The sequence below is a fragment of the Meles meles genome, chromosome 4, assembly GCF_922984935.1.
Source record: "Meles meles chromosome 4, mMelMel3.1 paternal haplotype, whole genome shotgun sequence".
Taxonomy (NCBI): Eukaryota; Metazoa; Chordata; class Mammalia; order Carnivora; family Mustelidae; genus Meles; species Meles meles.
Window position 1 is genome coordinate 7,411,035 of NC_060069.1, and position 24,307 is coordinate 7,435,341.

The 24,307-nt window shown below is 42.3% G+C and overlaps 1 protein-coding gene across 1 annotated transcript in view; it reads right to left on the bottom strand.

The window, feature by feature from the left end:
- Window positions 1-5,522: 5,522 nt before the first annotated feature.
- LOC123940273 (serotransferrin-like) overlaps window positions 5,523-24,307 on the bottom strand; it is a 62,247-nt gene continuing 43,462 nt past the window's right edge. The window contains 2 exon segments of the mRNA XM_046002913.1: window positions 5,523-6,779; window positions 24,107-24,161. Coding sequence (XP_045858869.1) covers window positions 6,566-6,779; window positions 24,107-24,161 — 269 coding nt within the window. The 3' untranslated portion in view covers window positions 5,523-6,565.

Consider the following 24,307-nt stretch of genomic DNA (forward strand, 5'->3'; position numbering starts at 1 on the left):
GCCATGGGAATATGTGCACCATTTCTCTCTACTCACATGCATAGGCGTGCATGCCCGTGTGGGCCAGTACCCCCAACCATGGCGCCCCCGCAAGGGGTGCCTGTTGAAAGAGTGCTTACTTACCTTGTGAGAATTTATGACAGTCCACATTATAGCGTCCGGCCCGGTCGGCAGTGAGGACCATTGCTTTTGGCCTCTGGGACAGCCCCATTTGCTGGGATCTGCATTGGGTCCCAGTGAATGAATGAATGGTGGATTTTAGTTTTCTTGGTACTAAAGAGTAGCTTTCCTGAAACGTTCCTGTAAAAGCAAAGCAGAAACTCAGTTCCCTCCTCATGTGCACGCATAGTTAAGGCACCACAAACAGTTTTTTTTACCATCATAGCCTGGGAACGGTAAGAGATGCAGTAGACAGATGTCACATGGCTTGACGCGGCCTTGGTGAGCCCTGCCTTTCTAGCAAATCTGCAAGGTCCTCTCTCGAGTCCAGGCTCTCCCCAGCCCTGCGGGCTTCAGGCGAGGGCAGTTGTCTCCTCTTGCCGGCCCGTCTCAGTGGTGCCATGCCATTCCGTCACCCTCCTCTCAGGCCCGATTTCCACCCCTCACTTCCAGGGCTGTGGAGGCAGCCAGATCTCTTGCACAGAAGTGGGTTGGTTCCCTGGCTCTCATTGTGGGCAGGTACCATCACTGTTCTCTTGCTTGTAGGTGGTATCCTGACTTGGAGTTAAGGTCCGGTAATAAAATTGTCGGGTTCCCTTGAAGAAAAGGGGATGAAATTGCCTCCACGTCCCCAGCGAGTGGTACATCCCTGCCAAATCCAGATGGGCTGGCCTGAGGCAAAGCCATCGTTCAGTCCCTCTCCCTGAGCACTGGCCCTCACCTGGGAGATGGCCAGAGTCCTCCTCTTCGGGCCTTTTTTTCTTCCTTTGAATGGGGGCGATCTCCAAAGCTGTCAGTCAAGCTCCTATCCCACAGGTCTGAACGAGTGTGAGATGCAGGAAGCAGATGGCGTATTTACAAATGCACACACACGCCCGGAGGAAGGGGTGATGTCAGCAGCGTAAGTGTGAGAACTGCAGCGTGGAGGCCACGGTTAACAAGCTGGCCAGTTAGGAGCAAGTCCCTCTTGGTCAGAGGCCTCTCTGCCGTCATTGTCACCACTCTCTTCTGTCAGCATCCTCAAACATTCTGGAACACTCTTGGGTCTGAGGAGCAATGGCAGGTCAGTTGGAGAACCTCAGGCAACAGAAGCAAGAATGAAAATGGCAGGTAAACGTACAGACCTCTTTTGAGTGCAACGTCTTTGGCCTCCCGATGGCAAAGCCGGTGCTGGGAGCGCCTGCCCTCAAGTACCAGGTGTGACACCAGGCACCGCTGGCTTCGGTGTCCTGCAGGCAGAGCAGCTTCTCCCTCACACGGCAGAAGGCAGGTGAGGATGTTAGGATGTGAGAACAGGTAGCCAAGGACCGAGTCCCATCCGAGCCACGTGAGGGGCAGCCGAACGGGTTTTGCGGCAACCGAGCAGGGCCGTACGCTCACTCATCTCCAAACTACCTCTCCCTCGATCATGTGAGGTGTCACCATCTCGCCATAGCAGCATGACACGGAGGTCTTGCAACCCTTTCTGTCTCACGGGCAGGAAGACCAAGGCAGAGAAGGGCCACTTGCTTTTGGTCATCCAGCAAGCCGGAAGCCGTCAGAGCCCAGGTGTTTCCGTTCTTTATCCATCACCAACCCGTGTGCGCAGATGTGACCGACCGTGCACTTGCGCGCAAAGGGCTGTCGGGCTCGGGTGCTCCTCAGACCACCTCTACTCTGGTTAGGACTCTGGCCGGCGTAGCTGAGTGAGCTGGGAAAGAATGCATGTCCATGTCACACTCCTGCATTGCCAAGAAGGGCCAGTCCCCACGTCCACTCTGACTGTCACGGGCACCCAAACACCAGGGCACCGTCTGAGGTTTTGTTTGAAATGAACTATCTAGGTGGGCTCTCACGTGTCAACTCTCTGGCGTCAGACCCCTGCGTGGCTGACACTCCCCGGAGGGCATGGCTCATCCTTGCAGTGGGGTGTGGAAGCTTCCTTCCAGCGGTTAGCTTCCAGATGCGGAAGGCCAGCCTGCACTGCGTGGTGTGTCAACTTGTCCTCTCACTTTCCCTCACCCATCCCCTTGAAAGCGATTGGCCATGAGGAGCACAGAGGGTGGCATTTCCATCTTTTACTGGCTCGGCAGGCATAAATGGCCACACTGACTTTACATAAAACTGTGTAAAATGTGGAAGACTCAGCATGTTGATCAAACAATAAACTGTCCTGATTCTCAACACAAAACCTCTCGTCCAGTGTTTCTAAGCGGTGCAGTCATATATGGGGGGCTGGTTGGGGGTGGGGGGGGCACTGTGCCAAACCAGATTTCTTCACATGCTTGCTCCATAAACCCTTGTCTCACGTCTGGGGGTCTACCACCCAAAGCCCTTTGCTTCTTCCTCTTCTGCACCTGGGCCCTCCACATCCTCAGACACACTAATGAGGTGAAAGTCTCACTCCTTTCCATCGTCTCCACTGTCTGAAGGCTAATGGAAAGGGAAGGCCCAGGTCGAACTGAGACTCAGGGCTGTGTAATAACTTCTGTCATCCCTGGTCCCCACTTGCCAAGGCTGGGGGTTCTGAAGGGTGGGGGCAGGGACTGAATCTCTCTCCCTTCTAGTGATCTCCAGAAAGCCATTAAAGAATTTAAGGTGAGCCATAATCCATCCTCCAGGTGACACCAAGCAGCCACATACCCCCTCCTGCTTTTCCCCACACTGATTAGAGAACATCCCTGAGAGGCCCCTTCAGGTGTCAGTCATCTCCAGACTAAAAGATGCCCTGAAAGCCTGAACAACCGTGAGACCAATCCAGAGAGGACACAAAGGCCAAGATCAGGCCCAGAACTGCTCTGGCCTGAGAATGCTGGGAATCCTGGAGCTATGGAGTAAGCCAAGTTCATCAGGTCTCATTCTCTCTTGAGTTCAACTTCACTACATATTTTTCCCTTTTGAAGGTTCTAAAGTTTCTGGAACACCCTCCTATCTGCCACCTCTAAATTAGGAGGGACAGGAAATAGACGCTCTGCCCACTAGGCCTCACTTCTCCGGCTGCCAGATGTAAAATGAGGTATAGAGGAGGTCCGGGGATAGCAAGGGGCAGAGGCCTGGCAGCCGAAGTGCACGCGCTTGTACAAACCAGACTGAAGCCAGAGGCAAGCTGTTCCGAGCCCACAACCGTTTCCCAGGGTTACTGTGTTCAGGGTAACAGGACTAGAGACAGCAAGGGGAGGAAATAATGTAGGGCACAGCATCAACGTAACTGTCCAGCAGCCCCGGGCCTTGCCAGAAGAACGGAGCCCCCTGAGATGCCCCACACAAACATGAAGACGACCTGTCCGAAGCGCCCCGCGTGGCACGAAGGATGCTGCTCGAGGTGGCTTTCCTTATCACTGTAGCTGTGTTGTGTCCAGTGAGCAAGGGTGGAGAAAGAAGCGTTGATAATCCTATGCTTACCTGTAGTTAGAAATACCAAAGTACACTGATACATATACCAAAAATACCACTAACAGAAACACACATTTCAGCTGAAACACAATAATCTCAAGTCAATGGAACACTAAGTGCCTCACACGTAGGAGGACCCCAGGGGGACACCGCAATCTCAGGAGGTGCTGAGACGGAAGCCATGGGGAAAGGTAAGCGGCGCTCCCTACTAAGAACTGCTGTTGCCGGCTCGGACCCCGCAAACGGGCAGGTTACTGGCAGTAGAGGGGCTACCAAGGCCCCAGACCCCTCGGAAAAGGGCTTGAAAAAGAGCTGGAATAAACAGTAAGGCCAACAGTACCCCGACCCCTCAGTCTGCACATGTTCCACACCCCACGGAAGACCCCATTCCAGAAGCAATGGAGTGCCCAGGGCATATTCATCACAGCCCCCCCCCCCCCCCCCCCCCCCCCGCACACACACATAACGGCACCTCCCCGCGTCCTGCATTCTCCCTTACCAAGGAATGGGGTTACTTGCATCAGGTGGCAGCTGGCCTGTGAGCAGGTGGCAGGGCCCATACCCATCCAGTGGCTCAGACACTGCTGTGTTCCCAAGAAGGAGCTGTTTCAAGCCACAGCGTCTCATCTTTGACCCACAGCTGTGCCTCATTTGCCAGTCCCCATGACTGATCTCTCCATTCTGGTCACACTTGCCTCCCATCTCATGAAGAAATGGGACTATTCTGGCTGAACGGCTTCAGGGCCACGAGAGGATACCAAGATTAGAGAACAGTACATGGGGTCTCTTGGAACCCCTTCCTAGCACCCAAGAACTGGTCACCACGATCTTCCCCCCGGCCCAAACGCACAAGAATGGGACAGCGAGAGCACAGGAGTAGGAAGCAGGATGAGAGCCCCTGGGAGGGTGCTCTGTCGCTTGCTTGCTTGCTTCACACCCTGTGAGAAAAACTAAACAGGCCATGTGGCCCCAAGAACTTAAAACCCAAGCCTCTCGAAGGCACGTGTGGCACTCACTCCAGGGCAGCTGAGTTTGTAGGGTGCTCCTAGGAGCCCCACGTACCCGGCCCAGGACACAATGAGCACGCAGACCCCTGAGACCACACCAGAACCGCCACTGAGTTGAACGTTTAGGAGCACGGTCCTCAGAACAGCTGTCCGCTGGGCCCCACACATCATTCTGATGCCCACTGGCATCTGAGAATTACTGCTTGAGAGAGAACTTGACTTGTTTGGTGTACTGCTTCCTCCAGTAAAGAAAACAATTAACCAGGAAAACAAAACAAAGCTGAGCACACATGCCTCTTAACGGAAGCGTCAAGCCACTGATTTTTATTCACATGAGCACCTACTGTGACCATGTGAACGTGTCACATTCATCACATTCTCTGTCGATTTCTGGTTCATTATTCTTACCTATTTCCTTAAATCACTGCTGGCTAAAAAGGACAAAAACTAAGAATCCAAAGGATGGTCAGAACACGAGTAGCAATAAGGCTTTCAAATAAGAACTCTGCGTGGGTCAAGGCCCACTGTCTCCTCCATTTCTGCCCGCACTTCGGCCACAAGCGAGCAGCAAGGCGTATGATCGAGGGCTGGGGGCAGAGGGGAGCTGGAGGGCTCTCACGCAGAGCTGGAATGACCCACAGGCAGGCGGGAAGGCAGAGGCTTGGGCTGTACTGCACAGACACGGGGACCGCACTCCCTGGGAAGGTTTCGGCTACATGCTTCTCTCTGCTGTGCGCCTGCCGAGCCCCGACACCTCTCCTGTCGTGGCTCTGACCACACTGTTCTGGGACCAGCTTCTCCCTCACCCACAGCTACACTTGTCTCCTCTGAAGCTTTAGTGCGGCTTGTCCCTGAGCGTGTGAAGTAGGGACAGCAGTTTGTCCCTGTGCATGCTGCAGTCTTCGGGCCTCGGAAATAACGGAGCTCGGCCTGCACCCTAACACATGCTCCCAGTTGTACCCACTCTACCATTCCACTCAATGCTCTGAGCCAGACACGTTGTTTATTTACCAAGAAACACATTAATAATTTATAAAAGCCATTAAAAAAAGTCAACATTTAAGAAGACAACAAAGAATACCACTTTGAAAAAGCTGACTTTTCTTTCAACCATGAGTGAATATGCACTTTAAAAAACTATGGAGAACTTTTTTAACTCGCATGTGTTCCACAGCATTCTAGCTCCGAGTACAAAATAGGGGCTGGTCAAACAGTATAGGAACGTAGCTCAGGAGCCCTCAGCCATCCAAAAAACCACAAACAGCTTCTCAATCTTTATATACTCTTCAGTTAAGGGAAACCACGAGAGCACATCAGACCCTTGCCCTGTATGGATTTAGCATTTATAGTTCTATCATCTGAGAATGACTCCAGGGGTTCCGGGCAAGTTTTTAAAACCTGAGTGCTGCGAGGCTGGAGTGTGGACAAGTCACCACGTTGATGAAGAACAGACCCGCTGTCAACACGGCCTTGCTGTTTCCTACCTGTCTTCTTCGCATGTCGGGAGACCGCACGGTAACTACACACACACCTCAGAGAAGTCACAAAGGACTAGATGACGTACTGCCCATGAACATCAAGGGCAAATGGAATCAACTGGTTCCATACACAGACAGGTTTGTTTTCAGGAAAAGGGACTAACACACAGAAGCAGAGGGTAAGAAACTTTTCAGAGGATAACCGTACTCTCACGATAATATCCTCTCTATGTGGATCCACTTGTTATGGTCACAAAGACCTTGACCCTAGGTCAAGCATTTGCTAAAGGGACATGACATAAACCTTAACCAAGGGCAGAAACACAGGCAGGTAAGTGATTAGAAAGCACTGGGGGAGAACTAAACTGAAAAACAAAAATTCCAAGTTACTTTCAACAACAATTTGTTTCCAGAACAAGAAAATGTTTCTAATTACATTTCGTACCCATTCTTTATCAACTTCTTTATCATCTCCAGGCTACCAAACCCTTTTCCAAAACCGTGGGCCACACACATGCACATTCATGTCCTGAGCTCTGGCCCTGGCCCTCAGGCGATTTTCGCCAGCCATTTCTCCAGGTCCTGGATGTCTGCGGAGCCCGTGTCCCCTCTTCCACCCTTGGCACTGCACTCTAGGAACTCCACTTTGAGAGGCAACTGCGAGAACTCAAATTCTTTGCCTTTCTTTCCCAGCTGAGCGGGGGCAGTGCTGGAACTGTCCAGTGTGCTGGGGGCAGCAGAACGGGTGACTCGTAAAGTGTTGCTGTGAGATGAAAGAAAAATGAGTCAGGAAGAGAGTTATAACATTTATATAGCAACTAAAGGCCTTCGTTCTTAGCCACACGCATTCCTAAACATTTCAGCATTAAGTACCTGACATACAACTGTCAATTATGCTATTAAGACTGTTGATTAACCCTTTGCATTCACAGATTGCTCTCAGACAGGAGAGGCAGGTGTCTAGCCAGACTTGGCTTGATTAGAGCAGGTCACTCATGAGCCCAGGTCATACCAACCTTCTCTCAGCCCAGGGCCCCTTTATCCCCTTCCTCTAAGATCATCTGCATGATGTCATTTTTGAACATATTTTTTAAATACATGCTATAAATGTTATAGTAACTTAAGTCTCTGAAAGTTAAGTGTGTATTTATATTTATCACGAGTCTATGTGGATACAGAGCTTAGTAAATCTACAAACTCCAGATTCTCATATCCAGTTTGGGCACAATTACTACTCTCCAACCTCTTTACCCAGGAAAACCTTCCCAAATTTAAGTTGTCTTACTGCCACCTGCTGGCCCCAAAAAAGAGTGCACAGCAATGCTCCCGCATCTACTTCTCCCACCCTTTCTGCCATCCAGAAGCCTCGGAATACAGGCTCCCAATGTGCTTTCTTACAAAATAAAGCATTTCTTGGAGCTGTAAGACTGCATGAAAATTCGTGAAGAATCTCCAGGAAAAACCGATACCATGGTTTAGAAACACACACACACGGAAAAAGTACTTTAATACAAAATTCAAGATACTAAATTCAAAATTAATAGGGAGGAGCCCCTAGGGCCTTCGAATAAGCAAGGTGGTGGGTCCATGGGTATTCATTTTAATATTCTTTAAATTCAATGTATGTGTCATATGTATCCCTTTATATGTAAGATATTTTATAATAATAATAAAAAAAAAAACTTAAGAAGGAAAAAAGGCCAACCACCACCTGTACTCAGCTCCTGCCATAAGGGCATGTGAACATAGCCGTTTCAGAAGTTTTGCAGAAGACAACTATGAAATGCTTCGATGCTGATAGGGCCAAATTCTCACATTAATTTAAAATCAGGCTCCTGAGGCACCTGGCTAGCTCAGTTCTAAGAGCATGTGACTCTTGATCTTGGGGTCATGAGTTTGAGCCCCAAAATGGGTGTAGAGATTACTAATAAAAATAAATAAACTTTAAAGATCAAATCAGACTCCTAATTTAACTGATGTTTACCTTCCCAACTTCTAACATTTTACCTCACTACCTTATAATATAGAATTTCTGTCTGTATTGCTTTTCTATGGCTCTTTAGAGTGAAAAGCAAATGGACTAAAGAAAATACATTTTTGAACCTAGGAAGACTTGGACTATACTAAAAGAAAAAACCAAAATGGATAAACAAACATGATCACTTTTCCCCCCAATTCCCAACAATTGCACCAGAATTTCTAGAAAAACCAAATCATCTAATTGTTCTAATTTCCTTAGCCTAACAACAAACAATTTACACTCTTAAGAGAGTGACCATCGACAAAACAGGAAAAAATATTCAATGGAAAAAAGACAGTCTCTTCAATAAATGGTGCTGGGAAAACTGGACAGCGATATGTAGAAGAATGAAACTCGACCATTCTCTTACACCGTACACAAAGATAAACTCGAAATGATAAAAGACCTCAACGTGAGACAGGAATCTATCAGAATCCTAGAGGAGAACATAGGCATAACCTCTTCGATATCAGCCACAGCAACTTCTTTCAAGATATGTGTCCAAAGGCCAAGGAAACAAAAGCGAAAATGAACTTTTGGGACTTCATCAAGATCAAAAGCTTCTGCACAGCAAAGGAAACAGTCAACAAAACAAAGAGGCAACCCACGGAATGGGAGAAGAAATTTGCAAATGACAGTACAGACAAAAGGTTGATATCCAGGATCTATAAAGAACTCCTCAAACTCAACACACACAAAACAGGTAATCATATCAAAAAATGGGCAGAAATATGAACAGACACTTCTCCAACGAAGACATACAAATGGCTATCAGACACATGAAAAAATGTTCATCATCACTAGCCATCAGGGAGATTCAAATTAAAACCACATTGAGATCAGGAGTCAAGATGGCGGAGAAGTAGCAGCCTGAGACTACATCAGGTAGCAGGAGATCAGCTCGATAGCTTATCTAAACATTGCAAACACCTACAAATCCAACGGGAGAGCGAAGAGAAGAAGAACAGCAACTCTAGAAACAGAAAATCAACCACTTTCTGAGAGGTAGGACTGGCGGAGAAGTGAATCTAAAACGACGGGAAGATAGACCACGGGGGAGGGGCCGGCTCCCGGCAAGCGGCGGAGCAACGGAGCACAAAATCAGGACTTTTAAAAGTCTGTTCCACTGAGGGACACTGCTCCAGAGGCTAAACCAGGGTGAAGCCCACGCGGGGTCAGCGTGGCCCCAGGTCCCGCAGGGTCACAGAAGGATCGGGGGTGTCGGAGTGTCGCAGAGCTCGCAGGTATTAGAATGGAGAAGCCGGCTGCAGAGACAGAGCCGAGGACTGAACTCTCAGCTCGGGGTTACCTTGAACTGGTCGCGGGCTGGGTGAGCTCGGAGCGCGGCTAGAGGCTGGGGATACGGGAGTGATTGGGTGCTGTCCTCTGGGGGCGCACTGAGGAGTGGGGCCCCGGGCTCTCGGCTCCTCCGGGCCGGAGACCAGGAGGCCGCCATTTTCATTCCCATCCTCCGGAACTCTACGGAAAGCGTTCAGGGAACAGAAGCTCCCAAAAGCGAACCCGAGCCGATTACTTATTCCCGCCGCCCGCCGCCGGTAAGGGCGGTGCAATCCCGCCTCAGGCAAAATACTTGAGAGTCACTAAAACAGGCCCCTCCCCCAGAAGATCAACAAAATATCCAGCCAGGACGAAGGTCATCTATCAAGGAAACTAGGTTCAACTCCTAAGAAAGCAGCACAATTCCAGAGGAGGAGAAAGCAAAGCACGGAACTCATGGCTTTCTCCCCATGATTCTTTAGTCTTGCGGCTACTTCAATTTTTTTTTTCTTTTTTCTTTTTTCAATTTTTTTTCTTTTTTCTTCTTCTGCTAAATTTTTTAAAACTTTTACCCTTTTCTTTTTTAACGTTTTTTTACTAGTTTTTCTAAATATATATATTTTTTCGATCTTTTTTATATTTTCTCTTTATTTGTTTTATTTTTTAAATTTTTTTCTTTTTTTTTCCTGAACCTCTTTTTATCCCCTTTCGCCCCCCCCACAATTTGGGGTCTCTTCTGATTTGGTTACAGCGCATTTTTCTGGGGTCTTTGCCACCCTTTTAGTATTTTATTTGCTCCTTCATATCCTCTTATCTGGACAAAATGACAAGGCGGAAAAAATCACCACAAACAAAAGAACAAGAGACAGTACCGAAGGCTAGGGACCTAATCAACACAGACATTGGTAATATGTCAGATCAAGAGATCAGAATGACGATTCTGAACATTCTAGCCGGGCTCGAAAAAGGCATGGAAGATATTAGAGAAACCCTCTCTGGAGATATTAAAGCCCTTTCTGGAGAAATTAAAGAACTAAAATCTAACCAAGTTGAAATCAAAAAAGCTATTCATGAGGTGCAATCAAAAATGGAGGCTCTCACTGCTAGGATCAATGAGGCAGAAGAAAGAATTAATGATATAGAAGACCAAATGACAGAGAATAAAGAAGCCGAACAAAAGAGGGACAAACAGCTACTGGACCATGAGGGGAGAATTCGAGAGATAAGTGACACCATAAGACGAAACAACATTAGAATAATTGGGATTCCAGAAGAAGAAGAAACAGAGAGGGGAGCAGAAGGTCTATTGGAGAGAATCATTGGAGAGAATTTCCCTAATATGGCAAAGGGAACAAGCATCAAAATCCAGGAGGTGCAGAGAACGCCCCTCAAAATTAACAAGAATAAGCCCACACCCCGTCACCTAATAGTAAAATTTACAAGTCTTAGTGACAAAGAGAAAATCCTGAAAGCAGCCTGAGGAAAGAAGTCTGTAACATACAATGGTAAAAATATTAGATTGGCAGCAGACTTATCCACAGAGACCTGGCAGGCCAGAAAGAGCTGGCATGATATATTCAGAGCACTCAACGAGAAAAACATGCAGCCAAGAATACTCTATCCAGCTAGGCTATCATTGAAAATAGAAGGAGAGATCAAAAGCTTCCAGGACAAACAAAAACTGAAAGAATTTGCAAACACCAAACCAGCTCTACAGGAAATATTGAAAGGGGTCCTCTAAGCAAAGAGAGAGCCTAAAAGTAGTAGATCAGAAAGGTACAGAGACAATATACAGTAACAGTCACCTTACAGACTAATAATGGCACTAAATTCATATCTCTCAATAGTTACCCTGAATGTTAATGGGCTAAATGCCCCAATCAAAAGACACAGGGTATCAGAATGGATAAAAAAACAAAACCCATCAGTATGTTGCCTACAAGAAACTCATTTTAGACGCGAAGACACCTCCAGATTTAAAGTGAGGGGGTGGAAAACAATTTACCATGCTAATGGGCATCAGAAGAAAGCTGGGGTGGCAATCCTTATATCAGATCAATTAGATTTTAAGCCAAAGACTATAATAAGAGATGAGGAAGGACACTATATCCTACTCAAAGGGTCTGTCCAACAAGAAGATCTAACAATTCTAAATATCTATGCCCCTAACGTGGGAGCAGCCAACTATATCAACCAATTAATAACAAAATCAAAGAAACACATCAATAATAATACAATAATAGTAGGGGACTTTAACACTCCCCTCACTGAAATGGACAGATCATCCAAGCCAAAGATCAACAAGGAAATAAAGGCCTTAAATGACACACTGGACCAGATGGACATCACAGATATATTCAGAACATTTCATCCCAAAGCAACAGAATACACATTCTTCTCTAGTGCACATGGAACCTTCTCCAGAATAGATCACATCCTGGGTCACAAATCATGTCTCAACTGGTATCAAAAGATTGGGATCATTCCATGCATATTTCCAGACCACAATGCTCTGAAGCTAGAACTCAATCACAAGAGGAAAGCTGGAAAGAACCCAAATACATGGAGACTAAACAGCATCCTTCTAAAGAATGAATGGGTCAACCAGGAAATTAAAGAAGAACTGAAAAAATTCATGGAAACAAATGATAATGAAAACACAACAGTGTTCTGTGTGTCCCAGTTTGCTGGGACACAGCAAAGGCAGTCCTGAGAGGAAACTATATCGCGGTACAAGCCTTTCTCAAGAAACAAGAAAGGTCTCAAGTACACAACCTAACCCTACACCTAAAGGAGCTGGAGAAAGAACAAGAAAGAAACCCTAAACCCAGCAGGAGAAGAGAAATCATAAAGATCAGAGCAGAAATCAATGAAATAGAAACCAAAAAAACAATAGGAAAAAATCAATGAAACTAGGAGCTGGTTCTTTGAAAGAATCAATAAGATTGATAAACCCCTGGCCAGACTCATCAAAAAGAAAAGAGAAAGGACCCAAATAATAAAATCATGAATGAAAGAGGAGAGATCACAACTACCACCAAAGAAATACAGACAATTATAAGAACATACTATGAGCAACTCTACGCCAACAAATTTGACAATCTGGAAGAAATGGATGCATTCCTAGAGACATATAAACTACCACAACTGAACCAGGAAGAAATAGAAAACCTGAACAGGCCCATAACCAGTAAGGAGATTGAAACAGTCATCAAAAATCTCCAAACAAACAAAAGCCCAGGGCTAGACGGTTTCCCAGGGGAATTCTACCAAACATTTAAAGAAGAACTCATTCCTATTCTCCTGAAACTGTTCCAAAAAATAGAAATGGAAGGAAAACTTCCAAACTCATTCTATGAGGCCAGCATCACCTTGATCCCAAAACCAGACAAGGATCCCACCAAAAAAGAGAACTACAGACCAATATCCTTGATGAACACAGACGCAAAAATTCTCGCCAAAATACTAGCCAATAGGATTCAACAGTACACTAAAAGGATTATTCACCACGATCAAGTGGGATTTATTCCAGGGCTGCAGGGTTGGTTCAACATCCGCAAATCAATCAATGTGATACAACACATTAATAAAAGAAAGAACAAGAACCATATGATACTCTCAATAGATGCTGAAAAAGCATTTGACAAAGTACAGCATCCCTTCCTGATCAAAACTCTTCAAAGTGTAGGGATAGAGGGCACATACCTCAATATTATCAAAGCCATCTATGAAAAACCCACTGCAAATATCATTCTCAATGGAGAAAAACTGAAAGCTTTTCCGCTAAGGTCAGGAACACGGCAGGGATGTCCATTATCACCACTGCTATTCAACATAGTACTAGAAGTCCTAGCCTCAGCAATCAGACAACAAAAAGAAATTAAAGGCAACCAAATTGGTAAAGAAGAAGTCAAACTATCACTCTTCGCAGATGATATGATACTATATGTGGAAAACCCAAAAGACTCCACTCCAAAACTGCTAGAACTTGTACAGGAATTCAGTAAAGTGTCAGGATATAAAATCAATGCACAGAAATCAGTTGCATTTCTGTACACCAACAACAAGACAGAAGAAAGAGAAATTAAGGAGTCAATCCCATTTACAATTGCACCCAAAACTATAAGATACCTAGGAATAAACCTAACCAAAGAGGCTAAGAATCTATACACAGAAAATTATAAAGTACTCATGAAAGAAATTGAGGAAGACACAAAGAAATGGAAAAATGTTCCATGCTCCTGGATTGGAAGAATAAATATTGTGAAAATGTCCATGCTACCTAAAGCAATCTACACATTTAATGCAATCCCTATCAAAATACCATCCATTTTTTTCAAAGAAATGGAACAAATAATCCTCAAATTTATATGGAACCAGAAAAGACCTTGAATAGCCAAAGGAATATTGAAAAAGAAAGCCAAAGTTGGTGGCATCACAATTCCGGACTTCAAGCTCTATTACAAAGCTGTCATCATCAAGACAACATGGTAATGGCACAAAAACAGACACATAGATCAGTGGAACAGAACAGAGAGCCCAGAAATCGACCCTCAACTCTATGGTCAACTAATCTTCAACAAAGCAGGAAAGAATGTCCAATGGAAAAAAGACAGCCTCTTCAATAAATGGTGCTGGGAAAATTGGACAGCCACATGCAGAAAAATGAAATTGGACCACTTCCTTACACCACACACAAAAATAGAATCAAAATGGATGAAGGACCTCAATGTGAGAAAGGAATCCATCAAAATCCTTGAGGAGAATGCAGGCAGCAACCTCTTCGACCTCAGCCGTAGCAACATCTTCCTAGGAACAACGGCAAAGGCAAGGGAAGCAAGGGCAAAAATGAACTATTGGGATTTCATCAAGATCAAAAGCTTTTGCACAGCAAAGGAAACAGTTAACAAAACCAAAAGACAACTGACAGAATGGGAGAAGATATTTGCAAACGACATATCAGATAAAGGGCTAGTATCCAAAATCTATAAGGAACTTAGCAAACTCAACACCCAAAGAACAAACAATCCAATCAAGAAATGGGCAGAGGACATGAACAGACATTTCTGCAAAGAAGACATCCAGATGGCTAAGAGACACATGAAAAAGTGCTCCACGTCACTCGGCATCAGGGAAATACAAATCAAAACCACAATGAGATATCACCTCACACCAGTCAGAATGGCTAAAATTAACAAGTCAGGAAATGACAGATGCTGGCGAGGATGCGGAGAAAGGGGAACCCTCCTACACTGTTGGTGGGAATGCAAGCTGGTGCAACCACTCTGGAAAACAGCATGGAGGTTCCTCAAAATGTTGAAAATAGAACTACCCTATGACCCAGCAATTGCACTACTGGGTATTTACCCTAAAGATACAGACGTAGTGATCCGAAGGGGCACATGTACCCGAATGTTTATAGCAGCAATGTCTACAATAGCCAAACTATGGAAAGAACCTAGATGTCCATCAACAGATGAATGGATAAAGAAGATGTGGTATATATACACAATGGAATACTATGCAGCCATCAAAAGAAATGAAATCTTGCCATTTGCGATGACGTGGATGGAACTAGAGCGTATCATGCTTAGTGAAATAAGTCAATCGGAGAAAGACAACTATCATATGATCTCCCTGATATGAGGACATGGAGAAGCAACATGGGGGGTTAGGGGGATAGGAGAAGAATAAATGAAACAAGATGGGATTGGGAGGGAGACAAACCATAAATGACTCTTAATCTCACAAAACAAACTGGGGGTTGCTGGGGTGAGGTGGGATTGGGAGAGGGGGAGGGGGCTATGGACATTGGGGAGGGGAGGCGAACCATAAGAGACTATGGACTCTGAAAAACAACCTGAGGGTTTTGAAGGGTCAGGGGTGGGAGGTTGGGGGAACAGGTGGTGGGTAATAGGGAGGGCACGTTTTGCATGGAGCACTGGGTGTTGTGCAAAAACAATGAATACTGTTATGCTGAAAAAAATAAATAAAATGGGAAAAAAAAAACACATTGAGATACCACCTGACACCAGTTAGAATGGCCAAAATTAGCAAGACAGGAAACAACATGTGTTGGAGAGGATGTGGAGAAAGGGGAACCCTCTTACACTGTTGGTGGGAATGCAAGTTAGTACAGCCACTTTGGAGAACAGTGTGGAGATTCCTGAAGAAATTAAGAATAGAGCTTCCCTATGACCCTGCAATTGCACTGCTGGGTATTTACCCCAAAGATACAGATGTAGTGAAAAGAAGGGCCATCTGTACTCCAATGTTTATTGCAGCAATGGCTACGGTCGCCAAACTGTGGAAAGAACCAAGATGCCCTTCAACGGACGAATGGATAAGGAAGATGTGGTACATATACACAATGGAGTATTATGCCTCCATCAGAAAGGATGAATACCCAACTTTTGTAGCAACATGGACGGGACTGGAAGAGATTATGCTGAGCGAATCAAGCAGAGAGAGTCAAGTATCATATGGTCTCACTTATTTGTGGAAAATAACAAAGAACATGGAGGACATGGGGAGATGGAGAAGAGAGGGAGTTGAGGGAAACTGGAAGGGGAGATGAACCATGAGAGACTATGGACTCTGAAAAACAACCAGAGGGTTTTGAAGGGGTGGGGGGGTGGGAGGTTGAGGAACCAGGTGGTGGGTAATAGGGAGGGCACGTACTGCATGGAGCACTGGGTGTGATGCCAAAACAATGAACACTGTTATGCTGTAAATAAACAAAAAAAAAAAAAAAAAAAAGAAGAAGACACACACACACACACAAAAAGAGAGTGACCATCAGATGTAAGGGAAAAATGATAAACAGGCAATTTCAGAAGGGACAGAAACCACCTACACTGACATCAGCGAGACAGCAGAATAGGGGTTTCCAGCACAAGTCTTCTCCCAGAACCATCAATTTGAATAACCACACACATGCATGAGAGAGCAGGCATCCCGGGTCCAAGATTACAACTGGGTGTTACACAGAAATAAGAAAGGATGGATTCAAAGAGGATAGGAAGGACAGTTTCACATTACCCACGTTACTTTTCCTGCAAGCACGGAGAGATATGCTTCACTTGGGAGAAGGACAGTAAAGTAAGCACTCACTGAGCCACAGAACTCAGCACCAGGCTGACCCCCATGGCCCAGGTACACTCCTATGGGCCCAAGCTCCAGGACCACCCCAATGGACCTCAGCACCAGATCTGCCCCAGTAGACCAGGCATCTGGCCAGACCACCCAAGTGGACCCTGGTGCCAGGCCCACTTCCATGAACCCAGGCAGTAGGCCCACACACCCACGGAAGTAGGAGCCAGGCCAGTCTGCCAAAGCATTCCAGCAGCAAGCCTATCAAAGGAACAAAATAAAGTACCAATAACTGACCTTAAAGAAATGGAGATCTATGAAATTCCTGACAAAGAATTCAAAATAATCATTTGAAAGTTCACTGAGCTATAAAAGAGAACAGACAACTCAACAAAATGAGAAAAGTAATATATGAATAAAAATAAGAAGCTCAGGGCACCTGGCTAGCTCAGTTGGTAGAGCATGAGACTCTTGATCTCAGGTTCGTGAGTTCAAGTCCAATGTTGGGCATGGAGTCTACTTAAAAAAAAAAGAAGAAGCAACAGCAGCAGCAGCTCAACAAAGAGAAGCCATAAAAACTTTTTATGATACTCTAGAGCTAAAGAACACAATTGACTGATGTGAAAAATTCAGAGATCTTTAACAGCAGTCTTGATCAAGACAAAGAAAGAACCAGAGAGCCTGAGGCAGGTAATTTGAAGTTACCTAATGAGAAAAACAAAAAGAAAAAAAAAGAGTAAAGGGAGACTAGATAACTTATTATCACTAAAGGAATCAAATACATGCATTATGGCAGTCCAAAAGGAGCAGAGAAAGACAAACAGAAAACTTATTTTTTAAAGAAATAATACAGAAAACCCTAAATCTATAAAGGGAAGTGAACAGGTAGATCCATTAAGCCCAAAGAACCCTAAATAGATTAAACATAAAGAGAGCTTTACCAAAACACACTATAATCAAATTAACAAAAAGTCAAAGACAGAATTTTGAAAACAGCAAGAGAAAAGACAACGGTTACAAACAAGGGAAACCTTGTAAGACTAAATTTCTTAGCCTTGGCAGAAAGGCTGTATGACGTACAGAATGGAATGATATATTCAAAGTGCTGAAAGAAAGAAAAAAGAAAAAAGTGCTGAAAGAAAAAAAACTGCCACCAACAATACCATACCCAGCAAAACTGTCCATCAGACATGAAGGAGAAAAAGTTTCCCAGACACACAAAATCTGAAGGAGTTCATAACCACTAGACCTGCCTTGGAAGAAATGCTAAAGGCAGTTCCTAAAGGTGAAACAAAAGGACACTAACTAACAACATGAAAACATAGGAAAGTATAAAACTCACTATGACAAATTCAGAATACTCTAATACTATAATGGTGACACATAAATCACTTAAGTCTAACATAAAAGCTAGAGACAAAAGTATTAAAGATAACTATGGCTACAGTAATTTATTAATGGATATACAATATAAAAATGTGAATGGTGGAGGGGCGCCTAGGTGGCTCGGTCATTAAACGTCTGCCTTCGGCTCAGGTTAGGATCCCAGAGTCCTGTCCTGGGATCGAGCCCCTCAACGGGTTCCCTGCTCTGCGGGAAGCCTGCTTCTCCCTCTCCCACTCCCCCTGCTTGTGTTCCTCTCTCTATCAAATAAACAAATAAAATCTTTAAAAAAAAAAAAAAGATGTGAATTGTGGATAAAAATGTGAATTGTGGAATCAATAGTATAAGATGAAGGGAAGAAGTTAATGCATACAATTTTTGCATGCAGTAGAAGCTGTTATCAGCTTAAAATAAGATTACCAATACTATGTTTTATAAAAGTCTCATTGTAATCACAAAGAAAAAACCTATGATACACAAAATAAAGAGAAAGGAATCTGAGCTTAACACCACAAACAAATCATTAAAGAAAGGGACAAAGTTACTATAAAACAGAAGACAATCAACAAAACACAGTAAGTCCTTACCTACCAGTAATTACTTTAAATGTAAATGGTTTAAATTCTCTAATCAAAACCGAGTGGATAAATGTATTAAAAAAAAAAATCAAGATGGAACTATATGCTGTCTCCAGGAGACAAATTCTAGATTAAAGGTTCTAAGTGAAGGGATAGAAAAGGACATTCCATGCAAATGACAACCAAAAGGGCAGGCCTGGCTGTAAGTGTTATATCAAAACAGACTTTAAGTTAAAAATTGTCACAAGAGACAAAGCAGGTCATTATATAAAAATAAAGGGGTTAATTTATCAAAAGGATATGATATTGAAACCATATATGCTCCTAACATCAGAGAATCTAAATACATAAGGCAAATATCAATAGAACTAAAGGGAGAAGTAGATATCAACACAGTAATAGCGGGGGATTTAAATACCACTCTTCCAATAATGAACAGATCATCCAGACAAAAATCAATAAGAAAACAACATATTTGAACAAGACTATACACCAAATATTCCTAACAGAACATTCCAGCCAACGTTTGCAGAATGCTTTCTTTTTAAGTGTACATAGAATAGTTCTCCAGGACAGATAACATATTGGGTGACAAAACAAGTTAAAAAATTTAAGACTGAAATCACATCACGTATCTTTTCTGTATGAACCTAGGACTCAATAACAGAAGGAATACTGGAAAATTCACAAATATGTGGGGAATAAATAACACATTTCTGAACAACTAATAGGTCAAGGAAGAATCCAAAGGCAAATTAAAAAATATTGAAACGACTGAAAATGGAAACCCACCACACCAAAACTTACAGGATGCAGCAAAAGGCAATTCTAAGAGGGAAGTTTATAGCAATAAATATCTAGTCTAGGAAAAAAGAAAGATCTCAGATAAACAATCTAAGTTGACACCTCCAGAAACTAGAAAAAGAAAAAAACTAACCCCGAAGCTAGCAGAAGGATGGGAAAAATAAACATCAGAGCAGAAACAAATGAAATACAGACTAAAAAATATCAATGAAACTAAGAGGAGTTTTTTGAAAGATAAAATTGACAAACCTTTAGCAAGGAGAAAACTAAAATTAATAAAATCAGAAAGGAAAGGGTTAACTTATACAACAGACATACAAAGGATAAGAGTCTATTAACAAATTAGGCAACCTAGAAGAAATGGATAAATTCCTAGAAACACACAACATACCAAAACTGAATCTTGAAAAAACAGACAATCTGAACAGACCAATAATGAGGAAGGAGACTGAATCAGTAATCAAAAAACCAGCAAAGAACAGGTGAAGACAAGATGGCTCACTGGTGAATTCTACCAAACATTTAAAGAAGAATCAACACCAATTCTTCTCAAACTCTTCCTAATTAAAGAGGAGGTAACACTTCCAAACTCATTTTAGCTAGCCTTACCCTGATAGCCAAGCCAGATAAGGATACTACAAGAAAAGTATAGGCCAAAGTACCTAATGAACATAGGTACAAAAATCCTCAACAAAATACTGGCAAACCAAATTCAACAGTACATATATTAAATAGATTGTACACTATGATCAAATGGGATTTACTCAAGATGGAAAGATAGTTCAACATATACAAACCAATAGAGGTGATACACCACAGTAACAGGATGAAGGATAAAAATCATACAATCATCTCAATGAAGAAAAATCACTTGACAAAAATCAACATCCTTTCATGATTAAAATGCAATGAAACAGGCACAGAAGGAATATAGCTCAAAATAATAAAGGTCATATATGACAAGCCCACAGAAAATATATTCAACAGTGAAAAGCTGAAAGCTTTTCCTCTAAGATCAAAACAAGGATGCCCACTCTCATCACGTGTATTCAGCATAGCACTGTAAGTCCTAGAGACAGCAATTAGTCAAAGAAAGAAATAAAAAGCATGAAAATCAAAAAGAAGATTATCTCTGTTCACAGATGACTTAATCTTATATATATAAATCCCTAAATCACCATCAAAGAAACAGAACTACTAAACAAATTTAGTAAAGTTGCAGGATACAAAATCAACATACGAAAATCAGTTATGTTTCTATACCCTACTAATGATCTATTAGAGAAATTAGGAATTACCAATCCTGTTTACAAAGCATCAAAAATAAAATACTTAAGCGTAAATGTAAACCCTAAAGTAGGCAAATGATCTATATACTGAAAACTATAAGACATCTGTGAAAGAAACTGAAGACATGAATAAAGGAAAAGATATCCTTGTTCCTCAATTAGAGTAATTAAATATTGTTAAAATGTCTGTATGATGCAAAGCCCTCTACAGATGCAATGCAATATCAATATTCCAATGGAATAATTTTTTGCAGAAATAGAAGAAACAATTGATAGAATTCATATGGAACCACAAAAAGACCCATAATAGTAAAAGTAATCTTGAGTAAAAACAAAAAAGATGGAAACATCACACTTGCAGGTTTCAAATCATATAACAAAGCTATAGGAATCGAAACAGTATGATACTGATATAAGAAGACACAGAGACCAGTAGAATATAGTAGAGGGGCCAGAAATAAACCCACACATACAGTCAATCAACCTTTGATAAGGATGACAAGAATTTACAATGGGTAAAGGATAGTCTTTAATAAATGGTCCTAGGAAAACCGGATTATCTACAAGCAAAAGAATAAAATTGGACCTTTATCTTATACTATATACAAAAATCAACTCAAAATGGATTAAAGACTTACACATAAGACCTTAAGCCATAAAAACCCAAGAAGAAAACACAAAGGAAAAGCTCAGTGACCCTGGTTGTGGCAATGAGTTTTTGGATATGACACCAAAAGCATACACAACAGAAGGAAACATAAATGTGATTGCTAATTTAAATAACTTCTGCAGAGCAAAAGAAACAATCTGTAAAATAAAAGGATAACCTGGAATTGGAGAATACCTGCAAACCATATATCTGATAAGGGTTAATATCCAAAATATATAAGAAACTCCTACAAGGCACTAACAACAAAAAAAAACCAAATAATCCAATTGAAAAATGGACAAAGGATAGACATTTCTGAACAGACGTTTCTCCAAAGAGGACACAAATGCCAATAAGTACATGAAAAGGTACACAACATAACTAATCATCAGGGAAATGCAAATCAGAAGCACCATGAGATATACCCTCACATCTGAGATAGTGACTAACATTAAAACAAAACAAACAAGTTAAGTTGTAGAGATGCAGACAAAAGGCAATCCTGGTACATTGTTGGTGGGAATGTAAAGTGAAAACAGCATGAAGATTCCTCAAAAAATTACAAATAAAACTACCATATGATCTGGAAATTCCATTTCTGGGTATTTATCTAAGGGAATTAAAATCAGGTTCTTGAAGAGGTACTTGCACTCTCATGATCATTGGAGCATTACTACAAGAGGCAATATATGGAAGCAAACTACATGTCCATCAAAGGACGAATGGATAAAGAAAATGTGGAACATACATGCAATGAATATTCTCTAGCCCTGAAAAAGGAGGAAATCCTATTTACAACAACATGGATGAACCTATTATACTAAGTGATATAACAAACCCAATAAAGACAAATAATATATAATCACACTTACATATGGAATCTAAAACAAACACATTGAAGCAGAGTAGAATGGTGGTTACTGGAGTGGGGGAGAGGGAGAAATGGGGAGCCTTTGGTTATTAGGTCAAAAGTTATAAAGTTTCAGTTATACAGGTGCGTCTGGGTGGCTCAGTCGGTTAAGCGTCTGCCTTCGGCTAAGCGCATGATCCCAGCCCATGTTGGGCTCTCTGCTCATGGAGAGAGGGAAGCCTACTTCTCCCTCTCCCTCTGCTCCTCCCCCAACTCTCTCTCTCAAATAAATAAAATCTTTTTTTAAAAAAGGTTCACTTATGCAAATAAGTATGTACCAGAGATCTATACAGCAGTGTGTATAGCTAACAATACTGCACTGTATACTTAAAATCTGCCAATACTATAGATCTCAAGTATTCTCATGAAACTCTTTCTTTCTCTCATTCACCCTCACACAAACACAAACAATAAAGGGAGCAGGAGGAAACTACAAAATAATGGTATTTTTAGGGCCTCAATGGTGGTGATGGGTTCAAAGGCAGATACTTATCCCCAAATGCATGGAGTTGTACACATTAAATATGCATGGCTTTTTATGTATCAATTGCCCCCCCCATAAAGGGGTTTAAAAAAATCTCATTTGATATTCAACTTGAAAGCAGGAGGTCTTTGATTAATCTGACTGAACTGTTAACTTTACTCTTCGATTCATATATTAAAAAGTTTAAAGCATATGGAATTAAATATATCATTCTCAGTTAAAATTTAAAAAAAAACAAACACAGAAAACGACAGACCAGGCCTTATAAAATTTTTCTGTAAAAAGCCACAAATTAAATGTTTTGGGTTTGTGGGTGACATTTAGACTCTGTCACATATTTTTCTACTTTTCCTATTTTTTTAACCTGCCCTTTAAAAATGTAAAACTATTTCTTGTTTGCACACCCTGAGCAGGAGTTTGTCAAACCTACAGTTCCCCCTACAGCCACATCCTGAAAGCAGGGCTTGCCATATACTAGATGTTAAATGTATAAATGAGTAAGTAAATCCCAGTGGGGGAAAAAATGTGCTCGAAGTTGAATTCTTTTTTTTTTTTAAAGATTTTATTTATTTGAGAGAGAGTGCATGAGCAGGGGGCAGGGCAGAGGGAGAAGCAGGCTCCCCGGAGAGCAGGGAGCCTGATACAGGACTCTATCCCAGGACCCCGGGATTATGACCTACTCCAAAGGCAGATACTTAACTGACTGAGCCACCCAGGTACCCCTCAAAGTTGAACTTACACAATTTTTTCTCATTAGATTCTTTTCTTAAATTAAAAAAAAAAAATCTACACAACAGCAGCAAGAAAAATTGCTTGCTTCATATAATATTTTTTTTTAAAGATTTTATTTATTTATTTGACAGAGAGAGATCACAAGTAGATAGAGAGGCAGGCAGAGAGAGAGAAAGAGAGAGGGAAGCAGGCTCCCTGCTGAGGAGAGAGCCCGATGCGGGACTCGATCCCAGGACCCTGAGATCATGACCTGAGCCGAAGGCAGCGGCTTAACCCACTGAGCCACCCAGGCACCCGCTTCATATAATATTGATGGTAGCTCCTGGGTAAGCAAGCTGTAGCTAGCTCTTACAAACTGGGAGAGTACAGACGTGCTAGTAGATTTCTTAAAATTCAAAAGGTTATTCAAAAGCTCACTTTACAAATTTTTAAACACTAAAATAAGCTAAATGATATTGCAAAGTAGCTAGAAAATAATAAAATAAGCTATAAAATAGTATAATAGATTTTTAAATTCTCTTAAAGCATTCCTTCCTTATTTTGTCAACAAAAATTTCCATGGCTTTCAAATTTTTTAGTTTCTAAAACCTTTCATATCTACTATATAAATGAACTAGAAACAGTGGGAAAATAAATTGAGCTTATGGTCTCAATAAACCTGAGGTTTTTTTTCCACGCATTTTTAAAGTATCCATAAACATCCCATTGATGCTTTTTAGAATTCCATTGATTTTGTCAATTATTTAACAAATATATGTCACACTATTCTTTGGGCTATGATAATTACATACAACCAAAGACCTTAAGCAATATGTTCAAATTTCCTAAGTGTTAAGATCTACATTAATCAACATGACTTATTCATACTCACAGTTCTTTCTCAAGCTGCTGCTGAATTAACTTTGCGGATTTTGCCATTGTAATGTCTGTAAAGAAATAAAGACATTGTTATAGTTTAAACCAGAAAGGGTCTTTTCCCAAGACCTCTTGCACATATGGAAAATTCCAATTTAAACCAGTAAGTTTCTTTCCCCTCTTTTTTTTCCTAAAGAGCTTTTTACCATTAGTAGCT